The sequence below is a fragment of the Tyto alba genome, unplaced genomic scaffold (assembly GCF_018691265.1).
Source record: "Tyto alba isolate M040663 unplaced genomic scaffold, T.alba_DEE_v4.0 Super-Scaffold_1000006, whole genome shotgun sequence".
In the NCBI taxonomy this organism is placed as follows: domain Eukaryota; kingdom Metazoa; phylum Chordata; class Aves; order Strigiformes; family Tytonidae; genus Tyto; species Tyto alba.
The window spans coordinates 25,532,882-25,560,881 of NW_024881272.1; the positions used below are offsets into that span (position 1 = coordinate 25,532,882).

Genomic DNA, 28,000 nt, shown 5'->3' on the forward strand with positions numbered 1-28,000 from the left:
GGCTGCCACCAGCTTTTAAGGCACAAAATCCCCAAACTTGGGTAAAATCTGTAAGAGGCAGTGCATCTGTTGCTGGATCTGTTCCTGTTAGAGTCCAGAGCAGATTACTGTAGCGTCAAATCTGGAGTCCTGTTGATACTTGCTTTTTGCTGCAGAATAAAGCAACTGTAACAGGTGTGCAACACCTGGGCTCTCAGTACATTGCTGAACACAACTGAAATTCTGCTTTTAAAAAGTGAACACAGTGTTCCTTATTTTGAGCTAAATCCCCTCTGTTCATGCATATGTTAAGTTCAGCACGGACTTCACCAACTAGCAACAGTCCTAACTCCAACCCCTAAGTTACTTCCAAAAGAGCTGGTCCAAGGTCAAGGCCCCAGAGCAACATTCACTGTACGCACCAAGGCGATTCCCAGGCAGTTTGAGGCTCTTCAAAGATGAATTTCTTTTCACTGTATTGATTATTTCTGACAAAAACTCGGTAGTAGAGCTTTCAAACAGCCGGCAGAAGGAAAACGTGATTTCTACAGAAGAAATGGATTGACAGTACATGTTACTACTCCCTGTGCACTTCATTATTCCATAATTACATCCTGCAGACACCTCCAGCCCCTAATCTGTATGCCAGAACAAAGCCTCCCCAGCCACGGATTGCATACAACAGCACTGCTGCTCTGTCGCAGGAAGAGAGCAGAGATCACACCCAGGGAAGCAGCTTTGCCGGCTGACCCAGTTAAAGGCTGATGTTCTCTGCAGGTTAAAAGTCTCTGTTTTATAGCCAAGACTATGGACTCTTCCCTGCAGCACATGCCAGCTTTGCAGCTGCTCCCCTCTCTGCCCTGCTGGCACAAAGAACCAGACACATTCCCACTGCCAACAGCTACAGATCTGCTCCAGGGACAGTGACATTTGGCTAAACCTTACACATCTGAAGATCACCTCTTAAACGTCAGCCAGGCAAAAGCAGCCACCTGCAGCACATTTCCAGGCACCAGCACCCAGGAGTTTTCTGTACCTTGCAGGATGGGATCCTGAAGCAAAAGCAGAACTTCTTTCTGGTGCTCAGCCAGGTTCACATCATGAAAGCTCACTTTCTTCAAGTTTGGATTACACTCTAAAAGCAAAACAAGTTTTCTGGTAAAGTACTGTATGTCCTTGGGATAAAACGACCCTGACCCAACTATCAGCTAACACCCAGAAACTGTGTTGGACTGTGGATAACTTGTGCTGGATTGTGGGCAATTAAAAAGGAACTACCCTGCTGTGCAGGATCATTCACACAGTCAGCACAGAAAGTGGGATGGCTGACACCCATTTCCTTTTCTCAGGAGACTTCAAGGATGTCCACACTGAAGAAACGGTCCCACCTACGCTAGCTTCATGCTAAAGGATGGAAGATCCCAGCAAGGAAGCTACTCTGGGTGTCACAGTGATGCTTCCTACAGGTTAGCAGAGTACCTCTGAGCGCCTCCAAAAGGAGCCCCAGCTCCTGGGAACAGGGCAGTGTGGCGCTGTCAAGGGACAACTGCTGGAGGGACTTTGATGCCTTGAGCACTGGCAGCAGGAATGCGGTGTGCAAAGGTTCCCTGGGGAATCGGATCTCCAGCTGCTCCAGGCAGCTCTCTAAGGGAGGAAAAGGAAACAACAATGAAAGAGCTCGGTCTGGAGTGCCTGTCTTCAAGGTAGCTAGGTCCTAGAGCAAGCAAGTAGTCTGTGTGCCTGACAGGACTATCAGGTTGGTAGAAAGTGCCTGTGTGACACAGCCTGCCCCACAGAGTTCTATGGCAATGTAAATCACTGAAGGCTCATTTCAGGACTCCTGCCAGACCACAGGGCCACCAATTTCTACTGCATTCTGGCAGCGAAACAATGCTTGAGAAAAGGTCACCCCTTACGCACAAACCAGTCAGTGTCTTCCCAGAGCACAGCTCTTCAGTGACCCAACTCCATGCTTGCTCAGGCTTTGCTTACTGCTTTTATGGTCACTCAAAGGCCAATATGTGTGATGAGAGACCTGTGAGATGAGAACACACTGCTACAGCTCCCAGACTGTAATCCAGAGGCCTGGGCAGTGCTTTGCCATCACCTGTGGCATTGTAATGATCAAGAGATGCTTTCCCTCAGCTTAAGTGTCATCTAAGTCTTAGAGCCTCAGAGTCAATAGGATGGACAAAGCAGAAGCTCCCAACCAATTTACATATCTGGTGGGATACACTCCCTGTGGGCTGCGTGGACAGTCACTGCGAGCAGGCTATGACTGGCCCTGTACAAAGCTGACACTGCAGCAGGTTGGCATACAGCAATAAAATGCTTTGTCCAAGACTCAGGCTCCACAGAGCATGTCAGAGTCCGGAAATGACAAACTGCAATGCCATCTAAATCAGAAAGGTGAGGCTGCAATTGCTTAATTACACATCACTGTAACAGTGTAGAGTTCAAATCTGTGCGCCAAGCTTTTACAGGTCTATCTGCCTGCCACATCCTGGTCATCACTTAGAATGATTCCTACCTGGGATTTCTACCTCGCTGCAGCTTGGATTCCCCTCTGGCCTGTTCCCCTCCAGCTGGTTTTTGAGGTCGAAGCTGACTGAGAGTGTGTGGAGCTGGGGGAAGGCGCTCAGGATGCAGTGAACAAGCTCCATGCAAGGCATGTGGGAGAAGACGTCGCTCACGCGCACCACGCGGAGGTGGCAGTCCGAGTGGCAGGAGAGGGCCCGGAGCCCAGAGAGGATACAGAAGATGTTAGCACCCAGGCCTGGAACAGCATTCGTACAGAAAGGTGTTAGCTGTGCCTGTACAGACACCAACACACACGCAGCTGGAGCTGCACCAACTGCCTAAGTCAAAGGCTAAACTCACAGACTGCTTTACCCACACATTTTTAAGCTAGACTGTGTATACAGGAGATGGAGATCTGGCTCTTTCCCTTGCCCTATTTGGATGGCCATTTAAGCACAAGGCCAGGGGCTGTTCTGGTGCAGAATGGCCCCGTTCTTTCCCTCAAACAAGTCCCCACACTCATTAAACATCTCCACCAAAGCCATTCTCAAGATTGGGTACCAATACTTTTAAATATGCCCATTCCAGTAAAAATAAAATCAGGGTAAACGTGAGCAGTAAGTCAGACCATTAGACCAAGGCTGAAGGAAGCAACCCGTGCCCACCACTAACCGTTGTAAGACAGAACCAAGTTTTCTAAAGACACCCAGGAGCTCAGCAGGTTACTCAGAGTCCGACACGTCTCCCCAGTCAAAGGAATGGAGAACAATTCCAGTGTGGACACACTTCGGAAGCGGCGAGCAGCTTTCAGAGAAAAGATCCCAGCAGATCCCCCTCTTTTCTTACAGCCAGCACGGCCAGTGCATGGAGATCCTGGGGAAGAACTAGTCCAGTTCTCAGTGTTTTCTCCCTCTGTGGCACTATTTTTGTCGAGTAACCCTGAATTATCCTCTCTAGCAACAGCAAAAACAAAATCATACAGGTCTTCTGGGTCAGCATATGGTCCCCTGCTTCGTCTGAGGCAGCGACGTCTCTTCGCCACTGCAGATTTTAGCCGTCTGCGTGTCTTTCGAAGAATGGGGCGACAGGACAGCTGGTCTGAGATGCAACAAGAAGATCCTCCCCGAGTGGTGGTGTGGTCACAGGACACCTTGCTGCTTGACTCCTCACATGCTTGGTTTCGCAGAGGACTTCCTGGTCTGGAGAGGACAGAGTTCAGACAAGTGTCAGCCCTGGGGGATTCCTTCTGGTTCCCACCATCGCTCCACTCCCCCTCATCGTAACAGCCCCTCTCTGCTCGCTCTTGTGCTGACTCCTGGCTTTGGGCTTTGTCCTCCTCTCTGCAAAGGCCACATGGGCTGCTGTGATATGCAAGGGCATTTCCCGAGCGCCAAAACCCAGCACTCATGCTCAAAATGAGGACAAGAAGAACTGTGTCAGGAACAGGCCAGGAATACATAGACACTTGGTTGACAGAACCATGGTGAATCAACCGGTGAAGAAGTAAAACCAGCGAGCGCCTGATGGACTGGTCGGAGGAGAGGAGGTGCTGGAACTTCAGGATCTGCAGGGAGCCAGCCAGGTTTTCAAGCACTTTCTGGTTGTGCTCAGCAGTGAGCTCCACTGCACCCTGCAGCATGTTGCAGAGGGTAAGCTGAGAAACATGCGGGGAGCTGTGGAGCAGTGGTGAAAAGTGGTGGTCGTTGAGACGCCAGTCAGAGGAAACATCCAAGACACCATGAAGAACGTTTGAGAAGAACGTTTCAAGGAACTTCTTCCTCCAACAGGTTATATTCTGCAATTAAACAGTAGGGCCAGGCCATATTAACAAAAAGTCAGTCACAATTTTTCTCATTCTTTTAAGTTAATTATTGTTACCTGCTAAGCAAAAGGTACTGCTAGCGCAACTGTGAATAGCTTCCTAGTTCTCAACATCCTTCCTCAGCGTATTTGTTCAAAACCAGAGTCACTTCCATCGCTGTCTCTTTTATCCTGCTTCTTACCTAATTTAAAAATATTCAGTGGTTTGAAGATAAGACATTTTTTTGCCTATTAAAAACCACATCATCAGGAATTTTCTTCCCGAGCGTCTATTTATAGGCTGTGATTAAGTCGCCTGTTAATGATTCTTTTGCAATGCTGAATTAATGAAGCTGCTTCAGTTTTCCTACAAAAAGCCATTCTTACTGTCTTCTGTAAGTATTTTTCTAGTGTTTTCTAAGACATCTGAACATTTTTTTGCCAGCGTAGGCGTAAGCATGATATAAGACACTGGTTTTATCCTCTGTTTCCCCAAGAATTACATCTCTAAAGAAAGGATTTATTCTTTCGGCAAACTCGCTGTTGTGAGACGAAGGGTGTGGCTGTACACTACAATTCATTTTATGAACACCGTTTCCCAAAATGATTGTACTACCAGGGTCATGCCTTGGTCCAGAGCTCATAAACAAGCGCCAGCAAGTGCCTGGAGGTGGCCAGCAATACCAGCAGGCTTAAAAATGAAACCTCATGGAAAACAGCAGAAACGGGGCATCTGTGTCGTGCCCCTTCTCCCACCGGCAGTGTCTCCTCACCTCTGAGTTGGGTGGCCTGGTTTTCATCACATCGTCCCACAGCTTGCGCCAGATGGGCTGCGTCGAGAGGCCTGGGGGAAAAAAAAAAAACCAAACAAACAATCAACCAGGTGCCTTCACCCCTTTACCCTGACCTGAGTGCCCTGCCCCGGAGCTCGCAGGGGCGCTGGGCGGATAAGGGGCAGCACTGGGGGGCACAGATGCAGACCCCTGCAGCAAAAGGTTGGTGCTTTGCGGTGAAGGGGAGACCACCGCCTCTTACGGGACGGGAGTTAAAAAAATAGCAGGTTTTGTTGGTCCTCAAAAGAAGCGAAGTTACAGCAGGGCCTGCACGGCTGTGTGAACCCTGCCTGGGCATGGGACGGGGCTCGCGGGTTTGGGTGCAGGGAGGGATCCAAGCCCTGGCGGCAGGGCCTGTGCTCCGGGGGTGCCTTCCCCCTCCCCGGGACCGCCATTCCCAGCCTGGGGAGGTTTATTCCTCCAGCGCGGGCTCCCCTCTCCGGCCGGGGGTCCCTCCGGTGTGGGGTTCACCCCCCAGGGCGTGTGGGGGTTCACCCCCCAGGGCGTGTGGGGGTTCACCCCCCAGGGCGTGTGGGGGTTCACCCCCCAGGGCGTGTGGGGGTTCGCCCTCCCGCCCGGGAGTACCCCCAAGGGTTTGTCGCCGTCCCCGCCGGTGTCACCTGCTCTCCGCGCAGCGCCCTCGGCCCGTTCGAGGCGGAAGACGGTGAGAAGCGGCAGGAGCCCCCGCAGGAGATGCCCGGGCAGCGCTGCGGAGAGCCAGAGGGAGACGGCGGCAGGGTGGCTGGTGGGCAAGCCCCGGGCCCCGCCGCCCCGCCGCCCCGCGCCGCTCCCGCGCCTTACCCCAGACGTCCCGCTCCAGGGCCCCCATGCTGCGGCTCACCGCCGCCGCGCTCAGCGCGAACAGGCTACGCGGCTCCTCCGCCGCCGCCATCGCGCCGCTCAGCGCCACCGCGCCGCCGCCATCTTGAGAAGGCACCCCGCCCTCCCGCGCGCCGCCGCCGCCGCCATCTTGGAAGGAGGAGGAGGAGGAGGAGGAGGAGGGAGCGGGCGGCCATGTTGGGGAGGTCGCGCCGAGCCCTTCCCACGCGTGGCCGGACGGGCCGGGAGCGGCAGCCAGACCGATGCTGCTCCACAGTCGCGATCCCCAGGAAGGAAAGCAAAAAGAAGGCGGCGAGGAGCGGAACTGTTGCGATCTGGAGACGGTCACTGGCGCAGCCGCCGCCGGCGGCTGCCATGTTTGGAAGGGACGCCCGCAGGCCCGAAGCACCGCCCCGTGAGGGAGCGGGCGCCATGGCGCTGCGGCGGCCCTTCCGCACCCGGGTCGGCGGTGGCCCTTCCGCCGGGTGACCCTGGCGAGTCCTTCTGGGCGGTGGGAGCGGGGCGATGGGGCTGCGTGACACCGTGGTTCACGCGGGGGAGCCCGAGGTGAGCGGGGCCGGGCCGGCGGGGGGGGTGCACTGAGGCGTTTTGGGCGAGCGGACGGTTGATAACGCCTGTTTTTTGTTGTTTTTTTTTTTTCCCCCCGTAGGAGGAGGAGGAGGAAGAGCTGGTGGTAAGATGGGGAGTGGGGCCGGGGGACCCTGGGCCGCCCCTGCCCGGGGAGCTGGCAGGCCTCGCTGGCGGCGGGGGAGGTTTGTAGCCTCTGCAGTGACTCGTTGCTCCCACGGGGTTGATGACCGGTGCCTTTCAGCACTGACAAACAAACTCGCAGGGATTTCGGGCCCCTGTCACCACTCTGTGCTGGCGAGCCAAAGCTCAGCGAGGAGGCAGCTGGAGTCTGGGCTTTGATGTGGATGTGTGGCTCCCCCTGAAAGCTGTGGGTCTCAAAGGGGGGAAATGGCGTTTTGGGGTCTTTCCGTTCTCATGTCAGCCTTGTGCCTGCAGGATCCTCTAACCACGGTCCGGGAGCACTGCGAGAAGACGGAGAAATGCGTGAAGGCACGGGAGCAGCTGGAGCTGTGTGATGCACGGGTGTCCTCCCGGTCCCAGACAGAAGAACAGTGCACAGAGGAGCTCTTTGACTTCCTGCATGCCAGGGACCACTGTGTAAGTGCAGCACTCGTGGATGCAATGCTCCTGCTGGTGTGGGGAGCAGAGCTGCCTTTAGCTGCACTTCTGGGAGTGCAGACAGTTCACGTGTGAGAGGTGGTAGCTCTTGAGTCCCAGTCACAGTGAGCTCTGAAGACCTCTGAGCCTTAATGCTTGCTCCTGTTAAATGTTTGGTTCCTCCTTTGTTAGTTTTCTTGAATGACTTATTGCAAAACACTAAAAGCAGCAGAGGGCTGTGGGGCCATGTGCCTTAGTGGCCGAGAAGGCCAAGAGACGGGTGGTAACACCCTGCTGATTTTCAGCCCTGAACTATGAATTACTGAGTGCTTTGTCTCATTTTTCCAGGTTGCTCACAAACTCTTTAAGAACCTGAAGTGAAGGCGGGCTTGATTGTCCATCTGCTTCTACAGGCGGTGTTGGCAGTTTCTGTGTTCACAGTACTGCTTCCCACCCGTTGATTCTCCATGCCAAGTATAAACGAAACGGCTTCCTGGCAGCGACCAAGCATCCATGTGTCACTGCGTTTGTTCTTGTGGAAGATGTGCAGCTGTGCAAAAAACATGTTGATGTTCTGTAATTTTCCATATTAAACAGTTCCCATGGAAATTCCTTCCTTTTATTTCCCAGTTCTTGTGCTTCTGATTTGTGCTGGTTTAAGATGAAATCAGTGGGTGTCAGAGCCCAGTTTGTGGGGGGAGGCTTTTCCTCACTTGCGGGAATGTCTGTTTTGTGCAGCTGTAATGCACAAGAGCCTGATCCCACAGGGAAGAATTTGTCTGTTGGAGCCACAATTATTTCCAAGCCCCACTAGAACAGTACTGTTCACTCAGTGAGTTCTGACCAAGTTAAACTAAAAGGAGTGACACTTTTCTAGGAGAGAGGTTTCCCCTGCTTGGGGGAAAACGGTCAGCTGTCCTTCACTGTCACCTGCTGCTGTCAGCAGCTGAAGAGCCTCCTGGCCATGGGTGGCTTTGCCTTCTTGCCCAGAAGGACAGATCAGACGGGCAGGGTGGTGGTTCCACCTGCTCAAGCCCCAAGCAGAGCGTGAAGGGTCACCTGAGGGGAACTAAAACCCTCCCTTGTGGGTCACCAGCCCCTCCTGCTGACCCGGGACTGTCATGTGGAAGGGTCAAGCTCATTCTCCGCCTGTTTTTCTTCGGAGCAGGATGTTTAGTAGCAGGAAAACTGGGATGTTTAACAAGGCAGCAAATCCTTTATCAGTTATTCTTCAAAGTGGAAAAAAAAAAAAAAAAAAAGCACTGCTTTTCAAATTGGGCTGTTCTTTATCAGTGTAGCAGTCCACAACCCTTTTGCTGGTGGATTTCAACTTTAATGCCTAGGGGATTGACGTGGAGCTTTATTAAGAGTAACGTCATTTCAGGAGGTTTGGGTGTATTTTTTTTTTTTTTTTTTTTTTCCCGGCTGCGTGCGCGTTTCTCCTGCCGCTCGCTCCTTTCCAGCAGCCGATGCCCACCCCCGTGTCCCCCCCCCCCGCCCCCCCGCCTTGCCGCGGCTCCTCTGCCCGCGGAGGCCCCGCGCGGTTGTTCCCGGCTCGGCGCGCGTGGGGGGGGGCGCGTGCAGCGGTGCGCGGGCCGGCCCCGCCCCGGAAGGCGCCGGGCCGGAGCGCGGGCGATGGCGGCGCTGGGCCGGGCCGGGCGGGGGGCGGCGGGGCTGCTGGGGCGGCGGGGGCCGGGGCCGGGGCCGGGGCCGCGCCGCTACCGGTACAAGGAGAAGTGGGTGAGCGGGGCCCTAACCCGGCCGTGTGTCCGTCCCCCCCGCCGCGGGGGCTGCCCCGCACCCCTCTCTTTTCGCGCCGCTAACCCTTGTTGCACCCCTCTGATCTCCCCATTTCACCCCCTTGCCACTCTCGCTGCACCCCGTCACCCGTTACACCCCCCTTAACACCGCTCCGTGCCCACCCCGTGCCCCCCCAGCCCCCTGCAGCCACTCCCGGCCCTGACCCCTCCCCCAGGGGAGCACCAGCCCACGGGTGGCGGGAGCACAGTCGCTTCGTGGGGCCGCAGAACGGCCCCGTGGACTTTTTGCAGCACAGAAACTGGCGCTGGGTTTTCCCAGGAAAACATCGAGGCTGCAGGGAGGAGGGTGGGGGGGGCCACTGGGATGTCAAGATAATGTCTTTTAACCTGACTGATATTTTTTTTCCCCCAAGGCTGCCACAGCGCCCCGCATCCCGTCCACGCGGCTGGCCCTGCACCACTTCGACGTGAACTACAGCCTGCAGCTGAAGGACCTGTGGCCCTCTGTCCGCGCCGGCCTGCTCTGCGAGCAGAAGTACGGTGCCCTCATCAACAACTTCTCTCATGTCGACCACGTCACCCAAGAGCTGGAGCTGCTGAATGCCACCGATTTTGTTTCCGAAGCCCTCAAAAAGGCGCAGCGATTGCAGCGGGGTGCAACCGTGGAGGAAGTGGGGAGGGAGGAAAGCAGTTCCCCGGAGGGGTCTGGCGAGGCCAGGACGGTGACGCAGGCAGAGATGATGACACAGGCAGAGACGTCACCACCGCTTCATACCTCCATCAGCTCCAACATCAAGTGTTACACCTTCCCCAGGGGTGACATCACGCGCTTTCACCCTGCACGGTGAGACATCCCTGGCACAGACTGCCCGCTGCCATTGCCAGCCTCGGGGGCTGCAGGTGTGTGAGCACCCGCTGCTCCTGTACGGCCCCATCCTCACTTCTCACCACTGCTTTCTTTTCCCCTTGCATGTTTGCTTTTTTTTTTTTTTTTTTATGCAAACTGGTGATTTCCAGGCCGAACGTTCTGGGTCTCCTCGGCTATTTTCTCATGGATGCAGCATCTCTCCTGCCCGTCCTGGCGCTTAACGTGCAGCCGGATGACTTTATCCTTGACCTCTGTGCGGCTCCGGGTGGCAAGACACTGGCGCTGCTGCAGACTGGGATTTGTGGTAAGTGGAGGTGGGTGTTCCTTGTCCATGTGCGTCAGATGGGGCTGTAAGAGTGTGCTGTGCCCGTTAATGTCTGACCGTTAATCGTTTCTGGTTGTCGGAGTTGGGAATCGGGTGTGGTTTTGCAAGACTGACCTTCACAATGTGCCTGTGTCGTCCTCTCAGGGCATCTGGCAGCCAATGACATCTCCATTTCCCGAACAAAGAGGCTGTACCAGATTCTCCATAGCTACATTCCCGCAGAAATCAGGGAAACTGTGAGTGTCACGTCCTGCGATGGAAGGGACTGGGAGCAGCTGGAAGGTGGCACTTTCCATAAGGTAGGTGATTGGGAACTGGTGAAGATAAAGCCATCCAGTTCACTTTCCTCCTGTTTCAGAGAAAGACAGCAGCTTATCCTAAAGTATAATTGGATGGTTTTCCATAATCTTAAATGCAGAGAAAGAGAGAAGACTAAGCCACATATGCAGTAATATTTCCTCCTGCTATCCCCTTCCTGCAGGATCTGGTGCATGTGGGCATCTGGAGTTGTACCTTTATTTACCTGTGTATTACCTCTTAAAAATCCTGTTCTAATCTATCACCTGGAAAGAATTAAATGTCAAGATTTGGTAATTCTTGTTTCGCAGCCATGTTCAGCCGTGGGGGCTGGGTTTGTGTCACTGGGACACTCTGGGAGGTGTCGCTGCAGGAGCTCTGGCCGTGTGTGGTTGCAGCCGTAGGTGCTGCAGCAACACCTACCAGGAAGATGCGCTGAGTAGAAACGTTAAATGAGGACACGTGTGAGAGTGTGGTGCTATGCACCGTTTCTGTGTCTTATTTGCACGTTTCCAAAATGCAAAAGCAGACGGACAAGTTACAGTTCAGTGTGAGTGCAGACCTGTGCGTGGGCAGCATCAGCTAGGCAAGGTACCGAGAGCTGCTTGGTGCGTGGTAAGGGTGGAGGGGTTGGGCGAGGGGCATGTTGCCCTGGGAGACTTGCTGAGCTTGGCCTGGGCCCAGGACTGGTGGAGGATCTCTGCTGCTGCAGGTCCTGGTGGATGTGCCCTGCACGACAGACAGGCACTCTGTTATGGAGGAGGAGAACAACATCTTCCACAGGAGACGAACCAAGGAGCGTCAGATGTTGCCCATGTTGCAGCTGCAGCTGCTGATGTGAGTGAGCTCGATGCTGTTTTGCTGCCATTTGTGTTATGGTAGCAGCTCTCCATGGCCAGCACTGAGGATTCTTCTTGCTTTTTGTGTCCCTGACTGGGAAATGTGGAAACCACGTGTAGTTTTCTGGAATGGCAATAGTTGAACACATCAAATCATAGTAAGTGTAAGAATGTGCCCATGTTCTCAGTCACATCAGATGTCCTTCCTGTCCCCAGAAGTAGCCATAGGAGGTCGTGAGGAGGGTTTAAGGAACAGGATGGGTATAATGTTGTCCTTTTGCATGATGATCACCCGGGTCCCAGCCATCAGCCCTGAAGGATTCCTGAGTGTCCACATCTTCCAGCACATGGGAGGACATTGGGGTGCTTTGTCACCCCATTTCACTGGGAGGGCTGGATGGGCTGACTGCAAGCTGGGGAAATAAGGAAAAAGTTTGGAGAGTCCCATGGCAGTGCTTGAACTGCGAGAGCCTCTGCTCCTGTACATACTCTTATCCCATTCCCTTGGAGGAGAGTGCAGGATTACTCATTCCAGCTGCTCTCCAGTAGCATCTCTCCCATGTTAGGTACTTTATCTATCTAAGCATCTGTTTGACCCATATTGCCCTGGTCTAATTCACTTCTCAAGTTGCAGTGAGACTGCTGAGCCTGTGGAGTTCAAGATTTTTCTCTTACCTCCTATGAGTTACATGCTGGCTTCCCAGTTTTGGTGGGTGGGAATGCTGGTGCCCCCCTCAATCCTCTTCTGCACATGATGGTGTGTGTGTGTTCATTTTGCCTGCAGGGCTGGGATCCTCGCTACCAAGCCGGGAGGAAAGGTGATGTATTCTACATGCTCCCTCTCCCCGCTGCAGAATGAGCATGTGATCGAGAGAGCGGTCGAAATTGCAGAAACCCAGTTTAACATCAGTATCCATGTTGAGGACTTGAGCCACTTTCGGATGCTCTTCCAGGACACGTTTTCCTTCTTCTCGGATTGCCGGCTGGGGGAGCTTGTTCTGCCTCACCTCACAGCCAACTATGGACCTATGTATTTCTGCAAATTATGTCGGATGTAGAAGGGATGACAGACTATGTCTGCCGGCTATCAGGAAATGCCCCAAGTTTCCAGGGAAAGCAAAGCTGCTTTATGTTTATTTTTCTTTTTAAAATGTCCCAAAGGAAGTCTGCTTTTTTACTGCAGACATAGACAATAAATGAGAACGGCCTTCTGTGGAGTCTTCTGAATATTTATTTGTTTGAGGCTGAGGTGTTTAAGAGAGAGAGGTCTTATCAGAGGGAGTGATTTATCCATCCATCTCGGGACGGGATGAATGGCCCTGTGTGGATGCTGCTCCCTCCATCCTGTCTGACTGTTTTGATCCTACATGAGCAGGTTTGGGTTAACAAACACCATCTGGGGATCTCAGCCTTTCTGTCCCAGATCTCATCATCTGCATAATTGAGTCGTATCTGTCTGCTTATCTCCTACCTTCAGAAAGAGCAGCCTGAGGTCCTGAAATACGAGGTTCCTAAGAATGCCCCTGCTGTGAGGTTGTAAATGTGCTTGGGATGTTCGAGATCTGGTGGTGGAAAGAGCTTGGTGCTGTGGAAAAGCCAGTGACTGTTGCCATCCCTCATGGACAGGAAAGCTGTGGTTGAGAGGGGAGGTGTGAACACTCCCATGCTAGATGCCATTTAATGTCCAGCAGGAAGGTGTTTGTATGATTTTGAGTAATAACTGCATTCATATAATAGCCATTAGTGAAGGATTACTGGAGTTTATGATAAGAGTTGCTTAATAGCTACATTTTTATTTTTTGTGAGCAAAATACAGTGATGGGGAGGGTAGACATGGCTGTATTCCTTACAGGGCAGCCCATGGTTACATCCAGATGAAGCTACTCCAGTGCCAGCAAGAAAATACTATTGAACTTTAGTAATCCTTTTCTCTCAGCATCACCCTGCTTTGGCAAGAGGCAGCATAGGTGAAAGTGAGGGTGAACACACATCCATGTCCATCCTTCTAGGAAGGTACAGTTCATAGATCTATCATCGTTTGAACCCACCTTAAGCCAGTCCTGCCCTCTGCATGGCATCTTGGTTCCTTACAGGATCTGTGCTTATTGACAAGCAAGAAGTGGCTTTTCCTTCCTCATTCCCTCCTCGCTGTATTCTCTGCACTGCCAGTGGCAAAAGAGAGGTTGTGCGGTGCTGTCCCGTTCACCTCACCTCTGGCCCTGCAGGCGTTGGGAGGGTGGAGGCTATGCCGCTCTCTTCTCATGGCTGAGGGTCTCCACCTCCTTCATGAACCGGAGGCACAGCTCCTCCCGCCACGGCAAGGCCACGCACTGCACAGCCACGGGCAGCCCCACGGCTCCTGCCACAGCCTGCAGCGGGGACACAAGCAGTGAGGGGTTACCTGGGGGGGGGGTCAGACCTCCAGCAGCTTTTGGAAACATGGTTTAGGCACTTGGCTTGTCCCGGAGAGTGGGGAGGTTGGGGGCTGATCCCTGCTATTCAAGCAGAGTTGGTGCACAGGGGCAGAGGGAAAGCTCTTGCTGTACTTGTGATAGAAATGGTTATCAAATCTTAGGCAGCGTGTTTAGGACACACCCCCCTGCCCCATCCTCCAAGCCAGCTCTGCTTTGATCTGTTTTGCATCCAGATCCCTTTTCCTTCAGCATCCTCATTCCTGATCCATGCTCTGCAGACATCCTGGGCCTGGTGAAGGTGTCACGGAGCAGGAGGAAGGTGCAGTGCAGTGCTGTGGGCTGTGGCCGTCACAAGGACGCACTCCAAGAAGCGTTGCTGCATGGCTTCTTTCTGGTTTCAGCCTATAATCCAGCGTGGGGGGTACTCCCCCAGTCCCTCCAAAGCTTAATGACTTTGTTTTGGGGGCTTGGGAGAAAAGGGATTTGCAAGGGGTTTATAAAGAAGAGGTGAATGTTTTTGCACTGTGCCCTTACTGATGGAGAGATTTAGGAGCCCCTGATTTCACTGAAACTGTTACTTGAACATCCATCAGCAGTCTCTGCTCCACCACTTTCTGTGTCACATACCTGTTTCAGTGTCCGGTCCCAGGGGTCATCACAGCATCCTCGGTAAAGCTTTAGCTCTTCCTCATCAGCTTCTGTCACCGTGCTGATGGGTACAACCCCAGCGGGGAAGTTCAAGACATTGTACAGCATCGTGGAGGAGATGGCAGCTGAGAGAAACAGAAGAGAGGATGCAGGTAGTCACAGCCTCCTGTCTTCCTTCAAACTTATACTTTATACGTTCACTGAAACCCCTGAGAACCAGCTGCTGCTGGGAAGAGAGATTGTACAGGGCTGGTCGTTTGCAGGTCCAAGTTCTACTGCAAGAAACAACAGCTACCAGATCACTTCATGTGTCTGTCTCCATCTGCTCAGATAGTTTTATGGTAGTTATTTTTCCTTCCTAATGACTATAAAATGCTTAGGTGGGCAGTGAAGCTCCGTGGTAGAGGACATTTCTGTCCAGTCTCAACCACTGTGGTCTTCTGCCCTCCTGGGAAGGTCCCAGAGTCACTTACTGAGGAGTTTCCCGGGGTATCCCGTGGTGAAGGCAGGCCCCAGGACAGGGCACAGCACAACATCAAGCTGGAGTTCTCTCCACCGGGCGATGAACTCGGTGCGGTATGCCTTGGAGAGGAGAGAGGAGATGACATGGAGGCCATGTCCGCTCCTGGAGCATCTCAGCTTCTCCAGGGTATGCACCAGGCTCTGGCATGGCCAAGAAGGTAGCAGCAGGCAGCTGTGTTCAAGGGAAGAGGCAGGGGAGCGGGTAAGTGCCTGCCTCCCCAGCACACGGCCAGACTATGCCAGGAATTGGAAGGTCCCTCTTTAGCTGTCCCCACTCCCAGGACAGTCTTCGTTGTGTTGGGACCATCAAATGTGGGCATTTGGGCATGAGCACTGTGGGCAACCAATTCCTATCTCTCTTTTGTGCCTTTCCCTCTGTCTTGTCTCCTCCCCAGCATCCCTCTGCACAACCTCTTTCATAGCTGATGACCCTCTGACCTGGCACTTGCCACAAAGCCTCAACTCATAACATCATGCCAGAGAAAAAAGTCCTCAAAACACACCTCTATTTGATGGTGATGATTCCACATCTCCTTCACCGACCTGCAAGTGGAAATTGTAGCGATATTTTTAAGCTTTAAGAGGAGGAGGAATTGCTTAAATAATTCTCCAGGTTGATAAACTCTGTGATTTTAGCAATTAATTAAAACAATACATTTTTCACGATTTGTCTGAAGTTTCCTTTGGCATTTGGTAAAGCAATTAAGCAATGTATGTCTGGAAGTGGTAGAGTGGAGGTTTCACTTGTGGGCCTGGATTTAGTACTCGTCTCCATCCCAGGCTTCCTGTATGACCTTGTCTTTCCAAGTCCCTCAACCCATTCAGGATAACACTAGGGGCAGTGCAGCACTGCGGAGATGTGTTCCTAAAGGCTGAAGCCATGTCCAGGATGGAGGGACAGACCCTGCAGGTCAGAGCGTTGTTGTGAATCCAGTCCCTCCCACCATGGACACTTAGGGGAGAAGGCACTGTTCATTTTCATGGACAGCCCTTGGGGGTGATGCTGTCTTACCTCATTCCACCCAAGGCGCTCAGATAGTCAGCCAGGCGGGGAAACTGGAAAGGCAAGAGGTTCCTGTTAGGGACATGACATGGTGGGTGCAGTAACTTGTGCCACCACAGGAAACCCCTGGTCCTGTCCTGCCTCTGTCCCTGGGGATGCTGCACTGAGGGTGAACGATGATGATTAAAAATGCTCCCCATTGTTCTGAATTTACTTTGCTTCCAACTTCTGGTTGTTGGTTCCCGATTTATTTCTTACAGCTCACTATTTCCTGCTCACAGAGGAATGCACTGACATGAACCAAGTTGCCTTTCATTATTTTTGATAAATCAAACATTTTTTAACTTGGTATCTCACAGAAACGAGACCTCTAGAAGCAATTTGATTGCCTCCCACTCACCGCTACCTTTTTGATCCTGTCAGCTGAGAACAACACAATAGGACAGAGAGGCAGAGAAAATGGAGGATGGAAGAGAGAAGCCCTACAAAAGGATGCTCATCTGGTGAAAGGGCTACAGTGAGGGCCAGCCCTCATTAATCACCACGTGTCCCCGTGAAGGTGTGCTCTTTGGGAGGCATCCAACACAGGGATAGATCTTCAACCTTGAGTCCCTCTGCTGCAGTAATCCCAATGCATGAATCTGTAGGAAACTGGGCACTGCTAAGTCTAGGGTTTGAAGAACCACCTGCTGTGGGCTCTGCATTAATATTTTTCAGCTCTTGGCTGGTCCTTCTCTCATTTCCCTGCACTGGATGAATCCCAGCAGGGGTCTAGAAGAGACCTCCCAAAGTGATAGCATGTGCCTTGGCCTGAAATCTCAGAGTTTCTAGTTAAAAGTGTCTCTCAGCACCATCACAATTTCAAGCACCTCAAGGCTTAGCTGACACCATTCTGCTCTGAGCCTGAGGCCAGGGACTCACCAGAGGTTTAAGAATCAAAGCCAGCAGCTTCTTCCCCAGCCTCGGGATCCTGCAGCAGTTCACCTGTGATTTCAAGTTTGGATCTACAATATCTCCTGTGCTGAGACACGACAAGCGGGGGGGATCATGTAAGAGAAGCTGTTTTCCCTTTCTCAGGAAACTGAGTATCTCTTGTTTGGTGTGGGAGAGATGGGCTTGTTTTGCCTCTGCGTTGTGCTCGGGGGTGTGGGGACAGAAGCGTTTTACAGCACTGCTGCCAGAGGGCTCATACTTACAACATGTCCAACCAAGAACGGCCTCCATCAGCAAAAAATGTCTTCAAAAACAGTTCAGTCATGACATAGTGGATCCGAGGTGGAGAAAAGGGCACCAGCTGCACCAAAACACAAGATTATGTTGCAGCCTGGGGATGTAAATAATTTCCAGGCCCAACTGTGGATATACTTCAAAGGCAGAGCAGCACCTCCCTGAGCTCCACACGCCAACAGAGGTCCCAGTTCAATCCTCTACCAGCCCAGGCATCTCCCTGTGGGATTATTCCTCCCTGACAGCCGTTTGGCTCAGCATTGAGATCCCTCCAGAGCCGTTTCCTCCTCCATTCTGCTCCAGGCAGTCACTGAGACAGAAACTGCACCAAGTTTCCAGCCTGTCCCAGCAGAATTGGCACCTGCTTGGACACGGACTCACTTTGCTACGAAGAGCACCACTAGCGTGTTTCCATGGGTAGGTCTAGACAGAGGGAAAGGTGTTTCCCATGGTGTTTCCTATGGCCCTTTTCACTCAGTGATCAGGAGGGGCAGAGGTCTCTATGGGTATTGGGGAGGAAGGGGAAAAACACCTCTCAGAGCCCTGCTGGGGAAGGACAGACTGAGAAAATGTGGGGGCAACCTCTCAGAGTCAGATGCAGCACTTTATGGATGCCGCTGCCTGGTGTGAACCACAGCCACCAGGAGATCAGCGATGGATTTGTTACACTCCTGGCCCCTTGAAGGTACAAGCTTGCTAATTGCTAGTGCTGATTCCCCTTGAGATGCACTACTACCCCGGGTAGGTGTGCATCTGCATTGTGTTACATGGCTGTAGTAACTTAATCCCCTATCTCTGGTAGGTCATTTATCCCACGGTTGGGCTTAGAGGCTATGTCTGGTCTATGCAGGGTGATTTCAGCAGGAAGGAACAGGGCTGGGGACACCTCGGGGAGAAGAGCGCGGGGTGGTTGTGCTCACCTGGTGCCCCGCTGCCTGCAGAGCCCCCCGGGTTTCCCCCACCGCCCGCCGCATGCAAGGGGGCAGTGGGAAGTAGCCGTCTGTGTCGTAGTACCCGACCCGCAGTGGAGCAGAGCTGGAGTACACCTGCAGCAAAGCAGCCACCAGTTAAGCATTTCCAACCCTGCTGGGGGTAGGACTGCCCCCGTGCTGGATCTCACTGCAGAATGGGGGGGGGGGGGTAAAAGCTCCAGGTGTTGGGGAGTAACTAATTTTCTGTTTTGCTGCTTACACTTTCTGTAAGTTACCCTTTCCAAATGTCCACCCCTGCCTTTTCCTCCAGCCTCCCCTTCATCCCTCCCTTCAGATAGAGCACAGCCACGCAAGACCAGTAGATTCAACCATTGCTACATGGATAGAAGTGGAAAAACCTCCTGAAATTCGTCTGCTGCAGAGTGAAGGGAAGTGTCCTCAGTCAAGAGATTTGCTGCAGGAATTTCCGATCCTGTCTCATCTTCCCCTACAGATCTCCAGCTTTTTGCCCCTAGTGTTGCCTTCCTCCCCCCTTTGCTGGGGTTTCTCAATCTGATAAGCTATACACCAACTGAGAAGGCACAAAGGATACCTACCTATTAACCTATTTTTCCCTAATAATTATGACTGTGCCCTCAAAGAGAGCTAACAAGTTACTGGAAACCAGTACTGTAAAGATAACCAGACACTTAAAGATTCCATATGTTGAGCATGCAGCGCCCTTCCTGAATTAAGGACTCACCTTCTCATCAAAGGGGATGGGGGGCACGGTGGGGTCCAGCTGGAACATCTCCTGGCAGAGGAGTGCCTTCATGCATAGAGCCAGACTGTCCACATCCCTTGCCATCGGCCCCAGGGCAAGAGGAACTGGAGTGGGATGAGAGCAAACATCCACATTAAACAAGTGGGTGCACCAAACACTGGTCCACCCATCTGCACGGCCACATTGGGTGCAAGGGATGATCAGGTAATGAGGTGGGATGTTTCATATGGACTCTGGACAGATCTTGGTTGTCTCAGGCTTTCCTTAGGCCTAGGGGACGACACAAGGAGTCATCACAGCATATAGAGAAAAGCAATTAAAAATTCACGTACCTGCCAAGATCCCACTGAGTGGGCCACTTGCTCCTGACAGGCTGTGGGAAAAGAAAAATAAGTATATTGTCATTTCAGTAATGGTGAGGTATTCCCAATACATTTGAATAGCATAGTGGAGTCTCCAGTTCAGGACCTGAACCAGAAGAAAATTATTAAAAGTATTCGACTTGAGTCATGTGAAACAGAAAACCTTGGTCAAAATGAAAACAAAATAAACCTCAACAAATCTTAGTTTTGGCTTAACAAAAAATGTTCCATTTTGGGATTATTTAACCACTATATCCACATTTTCCTTTTAACCCCAGGCCAGATTTACAATGAAAACATGGACATTTCCCCACAGAACCTAACAACGCTGCCTCTTGGGAGAGGTTTGTGAGTGAAGCAAGCCAGCCTTTAAGAAACCGTCTTCTCTTTTCCCCCCAAGTACTCACTAAGTACCTTGCCCCTTCTGCTGAGTTTGACAATTAGCAGGCTCTTTGCAGGGTGGGAAGGGCAGACCCCAGCACCTACCTGAGCCTTTCAGCCGTGGGTTTGAGCCCGCACAGCCCGCAGAAGCTGGATGGCAGGCGGATGCTGCCACCAATGTCCGACCCGATGCCCAGGATGGAGCCTCCTCCTGCGATCAGAGCTCCCTCCCCTCCCGAGGAGCCCCCGGGACTCTTCTGGTGGTTGAAGGGGTTCAAGGTCTGGCCAAAGATAGGATTGCTGCAGTCATAGCTGGGGAGAAGAAAACCAGCAAGCGAGTTTTCAGGAACAGCCTGATGCCTTGAGTTTGTTGGCTCTCCCTTGCAGTGAGCTTATGTGGCACAGCCAACCCCATCCTTCCAGGCCATAAATGCCTCAGGACATGGCTCATTCCTCCGCTCTCCCTCCCATGCACAAATGCGCTTGATTTCTCTTATGTCATGGTAGAGATTTTTATCCTCTTAATCTTATCTGAAAGCTATTTTCAGTTGAACTGAAATTGTTGGCAACTAATGGAAGAGGGATTCGTTCAGATAACATCTCAGGAGACAGGAAGGAGCCTGTTCTGGGACCTACAGGCTGGGTTTTAACTTCAGGAGCACAACCAGAGGAAAGGTTTCTAATGATATATGTTACTTGAAGAGGGATTGTGGCACGTTGGTCATTGCAAATGGGATGGCCCCCTGCCTCTTCAAAACTTTTACTAGGACGCTGTCCTCCTGCACCAGAGTGCCCAGGCACTGCACAAGTCCACAGGTTGACAGATGCCCCTGTAGAAAGAGGTGACATCAGACATAGTCAGCACAGTTCCCCTGCAGTTTTGGAAGGATGATCTGGTGTCCCCTTTGGGGGGCAGTGGGGAGTGGGTACTAACCCACTCCCTTGCAAGACCTTGCATGAAGGGTCAAGGACTCCCTCTCCTTCCATCCTTGGCATACAACTGCCAAGCATCCATAGGGTTAAGGCTTCTCCTGAAGCTCTCCTTGCTCTTTTCCATGACGTTTCTCTCCCTCCCCTGACCCAGATTCAACTCCATAGGTACACTAGCTCAGAATCAAACCCCGTGTGCTGCTGTCAAAGTGAAGCCACCAGTGGATGTTCAAGGAGGGAATATACATCCCAGGCAAACACAGTGTGATCCTTTTTTCAGCTAGCCTTAGTGTCTGGGGCTTGATTTGAGCCCTCTTAACTGTGTTGGTAAGTCAACATGGAGGAAACCACCTAACAAATTCAGCTCAGGAGTGTGTGCTCAATCCTCATCAGGGCGTGCCTGTGGGAGGGTCCCTGGTGCATCTCATGCACAGGCTTATTGCTAAGTGGAACAGTGGTCAGGATACAGCACAACAGGGATTCAAGGTTAATGATTCTGGCTACTAATGACTTTATAGAAGCTGAGTGATGTTCTTATCCCCAATACTGCAACCTTCTGCGTAGAAGTCTAAGTTATGGCCCAAATGACCATGTAGCCCAGCCTGTGCTGTCTCACATACCAGAGAAGAAATTATTTGGGTGTATAACTATTCATCTCTTGTTTTTTTGCTGATGGAGATGTCTAACTGCCAGGGTTGCAGCTTCAATGAGATGTGAGGGCAAAGCCTCCGACCCAGCCAGGCTTCCCCTGGTGTAAGAAGGAGGGGATCAGGCCCCTTCCCCACTCTCCATGTCCCACCACTTCACCACCCAGCCCAGCCCACGATGGGACACTTCACAGGCACAAAGGGAAGCACCTTGTGGCCAATGTGATCCTTGATGCTGACGGGGATGCCGTAGAGCAGCCCTTTCTCCCTCTGCTGTTGTATTTCCTGGAGCTGCTCCTCACACTCTGGGATAAAATGTCGCAAGCAGTTTGTCTGCTGGGTCACTTCCAGGGCCTTTGATGGACACATGGGGAAATAGGTGTTAGTTAAGAACAGCACCGTTACACAGCGTCATTCAGTAGCTACCTGGATCTTCAAAGCGAGGGCTGGTGGATTGGCATGAATGGTAAACCCTTCCCCCGAGCATCCCAGCTCAAGTGATCTCAAAGGACTGTCCAGTGGTGGGTCTGACCCAGGAGACAAAGACACCTCTGCTTTTTCATACCTTTCTCCTGATAGCTGCTATATTAAAGACACGTCATAATCACCAGCTCCAGCAAGTCTTCCCGGTCACCAGCCCACACACCATGGTATGGAGAACGTAAGTGATCTGCCCATCACACTGAGGACAGGCACTCACCTTCTCTATGTAGGTGTAGAGGACAGTCTTGGGGGACAGAGACCCTTCTTGCAGTCTCCCAGCAAGTTCCAGCAGGGGCAAGGACAGGATAGTATCTGTCTGGACACTGGGGACCTGCAAGGGGAAGATAAAGGGGATGCCAGGACAGCACCTCCAGTTACTCTTTGGCTCAAAGTGGGTAAGTCTCTTAAGTTTTGTCAACATTATCAACAGAGCTCGCTGGAAAGGCAGACCCTGCATGTGGGGATTCAGACCTTGAGCTGCTGAGTGTTTCATCCTAAGTTTGGATGTCATGAACATGATGCAAACACAGGAGCCCAGCTGTCTCTGAAGGTGTAGAAGAGCTTCATGCACCCATTGTAGCAGAGGACAAGGCAATGCCTCACATCTGAATGTTCCTCCTGGCACTGTGGGACTTACCGACCAAGAGGTAACCTCAGCTGAGAAAATGCCAGCCTGGATAGAAGGTACCAAAATCCTTGCACACAAGTCTCAGGCTGGCCATTCACTCCTCAGAATAGGTACAGGCAGTGTGGGTCAGCCAGGTCTGAGGACAAATATCTAATAGCTCAAGCCCAGCAAACTACAAAGCAGTCAGTGGGGACTCACAGGTGGGCAAGGTCTACTCAGGTGAAGACTGGCAGTTCTCAGTGCCAACAGTTTTTTTTAAGGTTTTATATCATATTTATATATACATATATTTAAGAAAAAAGGTTGCAAAGGTATGTACCTCTCGTAGCTGGCATACTTTATCTCCAGATATGTTACCTGTGTAAACGTGAGCTGGTTTAACAAGCATCTACTCAGAAGCAAATGGAGGAGGAAGGAAAGGTAGTTAGAAATCATTCTTGCAGAAGGAATGCAGGGCCACATCCATGCTGGTTGGGTGCCTGCCTCATTTGTCCCCATGTCATGTCCTGGTTGCTCCCGGGGACACTGACTGCCCTGTGCTTCATTAGTGTTAAGTTAGGCCAAACATCTTCTGGGAAGCCTGCTGTCAGGAGGCTAGGAACCCTAGTGAAAGCTCTTCTGAAGACTCTCCAAGAAGCATACAGAAGCCAGGTTTTAGAGAGAAAGATATAGGGGTGTGGACAGGTGTGTAAACTTAAGAGTTAGAAAGTGGAAAAAGCTTTCTTGCTTCTACCCATAGAGGCAAGAGACATTTCTAGATCCCAAAAGAACTGGGTTTTGGATCAATGAAGGTCTAATGCTTCATCAGCTGTTTTGTCCAAAACCTCTTCTCGGTGAGTAATTTCCATCTCCCTGGGTGTAGACTCCCACTGCACCTCATCCGGCTGGAGGAAAGCAGTGATCTCCCTTCCTCCCAAGGCAGCCTTTCCTCATGTCAAGGGCTGCTGGCACATCCCTCCTGGAGTCCTTGTTATAAAAGCTATGGAGGCATGAACTGAAAGGAGGGGCTGAAGAACAACATCAGCAGACACCCCGGTGGGACTCAGACCCCCCAGAAAGATGGGTTACCTGCTCCCTGAACTGCTGGACAGCCTTTGCCATTTTCTTCACACCCTCATCCCGGGTCCTCTGAGCCTCTTCTATTTTCTTCTGGATCTGCCTTTTGCCCAGCCATTTCCAGACCACCACGGCTGCTGCTGAGCTGCAGAGCAGGGCAAAGACAGAAGAAGGATCTACCTCCCTCTCTGGCAGGAGCTGTCTCAGCTGGTGCTGGATCATAATGTGGCCTTCTGGTCTCCGGGGATGGAGTGAGAAAGAGGAGCAAGGCAGGAGCAGGAGACCTTCCCTGCCTCCCCAGACCTGTCCCTCCTCCCAGCACCACTGCCTTGGGTCAGCAAATAGTTTGTGAGTCCAAAGCTGACCCCTGCAAAGCTGCCTTCAGTGGAGTGTGCAGTGGAGAATAATTGACTGGGAAACAGAAAAGGTGAAGTTTGGTCAGTGAACTGTGAGATGTCAGATTTATAGGGGCTTTCTGGACTGTGGGAAGTTGTCTGCTAGTGAGGAAGGGCTGTGAGATCAGCTGAACAAAAGAAGCAAGGAAATAGCTGCTCTCTTATTTCCTGTGTAGCCTGAGAGGACAATGGGAGAAAGGGGAAAACCAGCTTGAAATCTCAAGACTTCCCTGCACGGGGATGGGGAATGGCATGACAAGAGGATGCACAGCTGTGGGATACCCACTCTCTCACCAAACCCCTTAGCCTATGCTGCTCCTGTGGTGGCTGGGGGCTGTTTCAGGACGCCTGTGGGATAGTGCTCAGAACTACCATGATGTCTGCAAGCACCAGAAGGAGAGGTTGTTCCACTCCATGACAGAGCATTGCTATTGCCTTAGGAGTGAAAAATTCCACAGGGTTACATGCCAGAAGCAAACTATTTCCAACAGCCATTGGGACAGCTAGTGTCTGAGTTCTTTCCAGCACAGATGCCTCTCACTACAAGCACACAAGAACTATGCACTGAGCTGAAGGCAACAACCCAGCCAACGTCAGCCCCAAAACAAATGCCATGGTCTGTCTGTGGTCTTCTCTGCTGATTATGGATGGTAGGTCCCCCTATGGGCCCCAAGTTGAAAAAGTTTTTTTGGCGGCTAAATTGTGCATTATAAAACTTTGCAAGGCTGCACTTGATGGCCAGAGGCCCAGACCCTGATCCTTCTCCAAGAAAATGTGGAACTGGATATGGAAAGGAAGGTGAAGAGCCTTCTCCCATCAGGGCTAGGTAGTCCTCTAATGCCTGCTTTGTCATCCATTGTCATGTCCATTCTTAGCGGTTTAACGGTTCATCGTTGTTTTCTGTAACAATTAGTGCCAGGAGGGAATGTTCTCTTTGTTCTTAACTGGGGAAATTTATGAAGGACTCTGAACAAAATTGGCTTTGGCATCCTCCAAGAAACAGTCTGGAGCTGACAACAATTAGTTATGTGGTAACAAATTAAGCTGGCTTTTTACTGTGTTCCCTTTCAGCGGCATCTCTGCTCAAGGGATGCCCCCTTAGCTGAGGCACTGCTGGCTCCATGAGAGCAGCAGCACGGGGACGCGCCTGCAGCCCATCCAGCTCCCGCTCCTGCCCGGTGGCGCTGGCTGCAGCAGGTGCCTCCGGAAGGTGCATGAGAACAGGGTGGGCATGCAGCAATGCCCGGCCCTCTCCCAGCCTCCCGGAATCCACGCAAGGCCTTCCCGAGGCAGAGGTGGGCTTTTTGCCTATGTGACAGCAACGTAACCTTTATGATGGGCTGAGCGGATATGGGAGGATTTTTTTTTCCCATGCTGGAAAGTGTCAGGGCGTTGGCTTCCCACAACCACTTGTGGGCTGGGACTTGTGCTCTGATCCTGCCCTTTAGACACTCTGCAAATGTTTAACGGAGACAGAGCCAGCTGCCTCCGGACTGACCTGGCGTTTCAAAGGGCAGATTTATTAGCAGGCACAGCTGCTTTTCCGGGTGGCTGGATGCTGCTGAGGAAGCCCATTTCCTATCAATAGGCGAGCATCTCCACCCCTCTTCGTGATCAGGACGTATGGCTTTCCCTGCCACTGCAAGGCCACACACAGCACGGCCACGGGCAGCCCCATAGCTCCCGCCACAGCCACGTCAGGGACACAGACAGTGGGGAGTGACTGGAGGGAGTGCAGGTTGAATTCATCCTCAGGACTGGGATGGTGCCAAAATCCAAGCCTGTTTTGCACCTTCTGAACAGACCTGCTGAGGCATTCCAAGAGCCATACGAAATTAAAGAGGTCCTGCCACGGCAGGGAGCAGCTACATGGAGGCAGAGGGGCTGGGTCAGAGTGGAGGACTTTGTGTGGACCCATCTCTAGGCAAAGGGGAGCAAGGATGCTTGGCAGAAAAGTCTGCTGAGAAATAGACCACTGTTCCCATGGGGAAACTGAGGCAGGGAAACAAAGGGATGTCCCAAGTCAAATACTTCCCATAGCAGAGGATACAGACCTGCCTGACTCACAGGTCAGTGTTCACTCTTCCACATTGCACTGGTGTGCACTAAACAACCAAGGCCAAGTGAAACATTTTTGCAATATTTTTCTTACCTGAATCAATCCAGGTCCAAGGTAAAACTCACCAGTGGAGTTAAGATGAAAGCCAAGATCCTTTTCACAAGAAGAGTCAGACTGTAGCAGCTGGTCTGGGATTTCATTGTAGCATCCACGACATCTCCTTCATTTTGGACCATCACAGAAAAAAGGCAGTTGGACCAACTCAGTCCACTCCTGTTCCTGGCAAGACCTGCACCACCTTTGCTTGCAAAAGCAAAACTGCACTGACTTAACTGTCATCACACTCCATCCAACACCTTCAGCTCTCAAGCAGGCTGGGTTTTGACAGAAATTTTCTATAACCAAAGTGTTTTTCCTCTAAATTGGTAATAATTATTTTTAAGTCAGCTTTGACTCCATTTTGATTAAAATAACAAAGAATAAATCCTGACAAAAACATGAACACGAGTTATATCTCATGTTCATGTTTTTGGAATCAAACACTCTGATGTGCTTTTTCAAAACAATTTGCAAAATGAGGTATGTTAACTATGTTCCTCTGAAAGAATTTTAAAGACATTTCACAAAACACTGAAATCACAGTGAAATGGGCTGGTCCTCTCTGAATAAGTTGTTCCAGTTGGCTCAGAGGATTGAATAAATACTTTCTGGGAACTCTTGTTTCTGACTCATTTCAGCCTGGAATATCTATTGGAAGCATGAAACTTTCCTCAACTGCAGTCCAACTTCACCAACGCTCACAGAACATAACAGCTGGCAAGAAACTTGTCACTATTTTATCTGCACCTTTCCAACAACCAAGAACATCGTTTGAGAGGTGAGGTTCTATAACCCCTTTTTTGTGTTGCTCAGCCAGGACCCTGTTGGCTCTCCCTGAATAAACTGCAATAGGATGGGGAGAGAAACCTCCCATACCAACCCTCACACCTCTGGCAGCAGGGGCTGCTTTCTCACCTGACCATCACTACATCTCTCCCATTTTTGTGGGTATTGCACTATTTTCCTTGAGCCTTTCCATAGGCACGTGGGATGTATGGATTCTACTTACAATTTCTCCAGCAAGGTAGAGACAACATCAGCAAAGAAGCTGCAGAGAGCCGTTAGTTCTTCACTAGAAGTGCAGGAGCATTCCTAATTATTCCATCATGCCTGGTGTCTTGCACAGGTCTGATCCCATCAAGTGACAGCAGAGACTTCAGTGCCCTGATGGTGAAGGACTGGGATGTTCCCAGATGCTGAATGGCTGGGCACAAAGCTTACAGCAGCAACTTGGGCTTTTCACCCGTCTCATCGTGGGCAAGCAGGGCAGGGGGAAAGCCAGGTGATTTGGGTGAAAAGTAGGAGAACAGTAACAGAAAAAACCCAAACAAACAAACAAACACAAAAGAGTAGACTGAGACTGTGCTTGGAGAGATGAGGATTTGTGTAGCTAACAGCTGTTTCAGGATGAAAGATGTACCAACCCTAATTCTTCCATTTTTGTATTTCAAGGGTGAGCTTTGCTATGTCAAGGTGTTTCATTTCACCTATTATTTAAACATTTGCTTCTAGATACTTCAACTACCTCCGCCCTTGAAACTTGTTTGAAATTAATGTCTGGGATCCTGGGGATGCACATGTCTAATGCCCTCTGCCACTTTCTGTTAGACTGGAGAGCTCTGTTTGCTTTGGAAACTGTAAGAGGTCAACTAACCTGTCCTAACAACTCATGTTCTGCTGGTATCAGTTCTTCTAGAGAGTTTTATTTGCTCCTGACGTTGTAACTATACAAAGTCTAACCTGCAAACTAAAGAAAAAACCCTCCAAACTAAAGTAAAACCAAATGAAAAAGCTGGATTGCCTGATAACTCAATCTCTGAACCTTGCTCAGTTACTTATCTTGCTGCAGAATTAAATGTGGGTTGAGGAGCGCAGATTTAAATTCTTATTAAAATCAAGACGAAGGAGGAAAAATGATCAAAGCAAAGACCGCAGATAGGATATTGTGCTGGAGATGAGAAAAACTAGTAGAAACAAAGCCTTTTTGGCCCAAGCAGCATTTCTACTTAATTCTCCGAGATAGACCAAAGCCTGGATTTTGGTCAGTGCCAGGCAGCTGGACAAGCACTCTGCAAATAAACGGTGCAGGTTTGCAAGGGCTGCACAGCCTGAGCCAACAGCTTATGATGGAGTTGTCACAGAAGGGTTTGAAACACAGTGGCACAGTGCTGGTGGGTGTGGAAAGGAGCTGACATCCTCTCTCAAGCCCGGAGGAGGTCTGGA

The 28,000-nt window shown here is 51.3% G+C and overlaps 4 protein-coding genes across 6 annotated transcripts in view; 2 read left to right on the plus strand and 2 right to left on the minus strand.

Moving 5' to 3' along the window:
* LRRC41 (leucine rich repeat containing 41) overlaps nucleotides 1-6,081 on the minus strand; it is an 8,859-nt gene extending 2,778 nt beyond the window's left edge. Inside the window, exons 1-8 of one of the 3 annotated variants that reach the window (XM_042803411.1) lie at nucleotides 5,934-6,081; nucleotides 5,753-5,839; nucleotides 5,073-5,143; nucleotides 3,172-4,294; nucleotides 2,510-2,755; nucleotides 1,459-1,623; nucleotides 1,016-1,114; nucleotides 402-524 (exon numbers count right to left, since the gene is read on the minus strand). In XM_042803411.1, the coding sequence (XP_042659345.1) occupies nucleotides 402-524; nucleotides 1,016-1,114; nucleotides 1,459-1,623; nucleotides 2,510-2,755; nucleotides 3,172-4,294; nucleotides 5,073-5,143; nucleotides 5,753-5,839; nucleotides 5,934-6,024 (2,005 nt within the window). In that variant the 5' untranslated portion in view covers nucleotides 6,025-6,081. The remainder of the gene's footprint in view (nucleotides 1-401; nucleotides 525-1,015; nucleotides 1,115-1,458; nucleotides 1,624-2,509; nucleotides 2,756-3,171; nucleotides 4,295-5,072; nucleotides 5,144-5,752; nucleotides 5,840-5,933) is intronic. The other 2 variants (XM_042803404.1, XM_042803406.1) reach the window with 2 other exon arrangements.
* A 314-nt stretch (nucleotides 6,082-6,395) lies between these two features.
* On the plus strand, nucleotides 6,396-7,748 carry LOC104363132 (cytochrome b-c1 complex subunit 6, mitochondrial). The gene is made up of 4 exons (XM_042803434.1): nucleotides 6,396-6,518; nucleotides 6,622-6,645; nucleotides 6,978-7,139; nucleotides 7,488-7,748. The coding sequence occupies exons 1-4, from the start codon at nucleotides 6,477-6,479 to the stop codon at nucleotides 7,518-7,520; spliced, it is 261 nt and encodes an 86-aa protein (XP_042659368.1). The 5' UTR covers nucleotides 6,396-6,476; the 3' UTR covers nucleotides 7,521-7,748.
* A 1,026-nt stretch (nucleotides 7,749-8,774) lies between these two features.
* On the plus strand, nucleotides 8,775-12,439 carry NSUN4 (NOP2/Sun RNA methyltransferase 4). The gene is made up of 6 exons (XM_042805992.1): nucleotides 8,775-8,879; nucleotides 9,313-9,743; nucleotides 9,917-10,071; nucleotides 10,237-10,391; nucleotides 11,102-11,226; nucleotides 12,013-12,439. The coding sequence occupies exons 1-6, from the start codon at nucleotides 8,775-8,777 to the stop codon at nucleotides 12,284-12,286; spliced, it is 1,245 nt and encodes a 414-aa protein (XP_042661926.1). The 3' UTR covers nucleotides 12,287-12,439.
* A 727-nt stretch (nucleotides 12,440-13,166) lies between these two features.
* LOC104359339 (vitamin D3 hydroxylase-associated protein-like) lies at nucleotides 13,167-26,700 on the minus strand. Its single transcript, XM_033000911.2, has 16 exons — nucleotides 26,693-26,700; nucleotides 23,237-23,462; nucleotides 21,758-21,871; nucleotides 21,268-21,411; nucleotides 20,177-20,310; nucleotides 19,586-19,792; nucleotides 19,070-19,110; nucleotides 18,717-18,841; nucleotides 17,963-18,088; nucleotides 17,012-17,109; nucleotides 16,737-16,836; nucleotides 15,825-15,868; nucleotides 15,316-15,355; nucleotides 14,764-14,872; nucleotides 14,270-14,415; nucleotides 13,167-13,597 (listed from the first exon to the last, which is right to left on the minus strand). The coding sequence occupies exons 1-16, from the start codon at nucleotides 26,698-26,700 to the stop codon at nucleotides 13,472-13,474; spliced, it is 1,788 nt and encodes a 595-aa protein (XP_032856802.2). The 3' UTR covers nucleotides 13,167-13,471.
* Nucleotides 26,701-28,000: the final 1,300 nt, after the last annotated feature.

Bases quoted from the DNA above. Each gene is read 5' to 3' on its own strand.
- LOC104363132 (XM_042803434.1), top strand. From the start codon at position 6,477: ATGGGGCTGCGTGACACCGTGGTTCACGCGGGGGAGCCCGAG. The intron at 6,646-6,977 runs GTAAGATGGGGA...TTGTGCCTGCAG, and splicing joins AGGAGGAGGAAGAGCTGGTG to GATCCTCTAACCACGGTCCG. The intron at 7,140-7,487 runs GTAAGTGCAGCA...TCATTTTTCCAG, and splicing joins TGCATGCCAGGGACCACTGT to GTTGCTCACAAACTCTTTAA.
- NSUN4 (XM_042805992.1), top strand. From the start codon at position 8,775: ATGGCGGCGCTGGGCCGGGCCGGGCGGGGGGCGGCGGGGCTGCTGGGG. The intron at 10,072-10,236 runs GTAAGTGGAGGT...TCGTCCTCTCAG, and splicing joins GCTGCAGACTGGGATTTGTG to GGCATCTGGCAGCCAATGAC. The intron at 10,392-11,101 runs GTAGGTGATTGG...CTGCTGCTGCAG, and splicing joins AAGGTGGCACTTTCCATAAG to GTCCTGGTGGATGTGCCCTG.
- LOC104359339 (XM_033000911.2), bottom strand. The intron at 16,837-17,011 runs GTAAGTATGAGC...GTCGTGTCTCAG, and splicing joins CGTTCTTGGTTGGACATGTT to CACAGGAGATATTGTAGATC. The intron at 13,598-14,269 runs GTATGTGACACA...TCCCCGCTGCAG, and splicing joins GGGACCGGACACTGAAACAG to GCTGTGGCAGGAGCCGTGGG.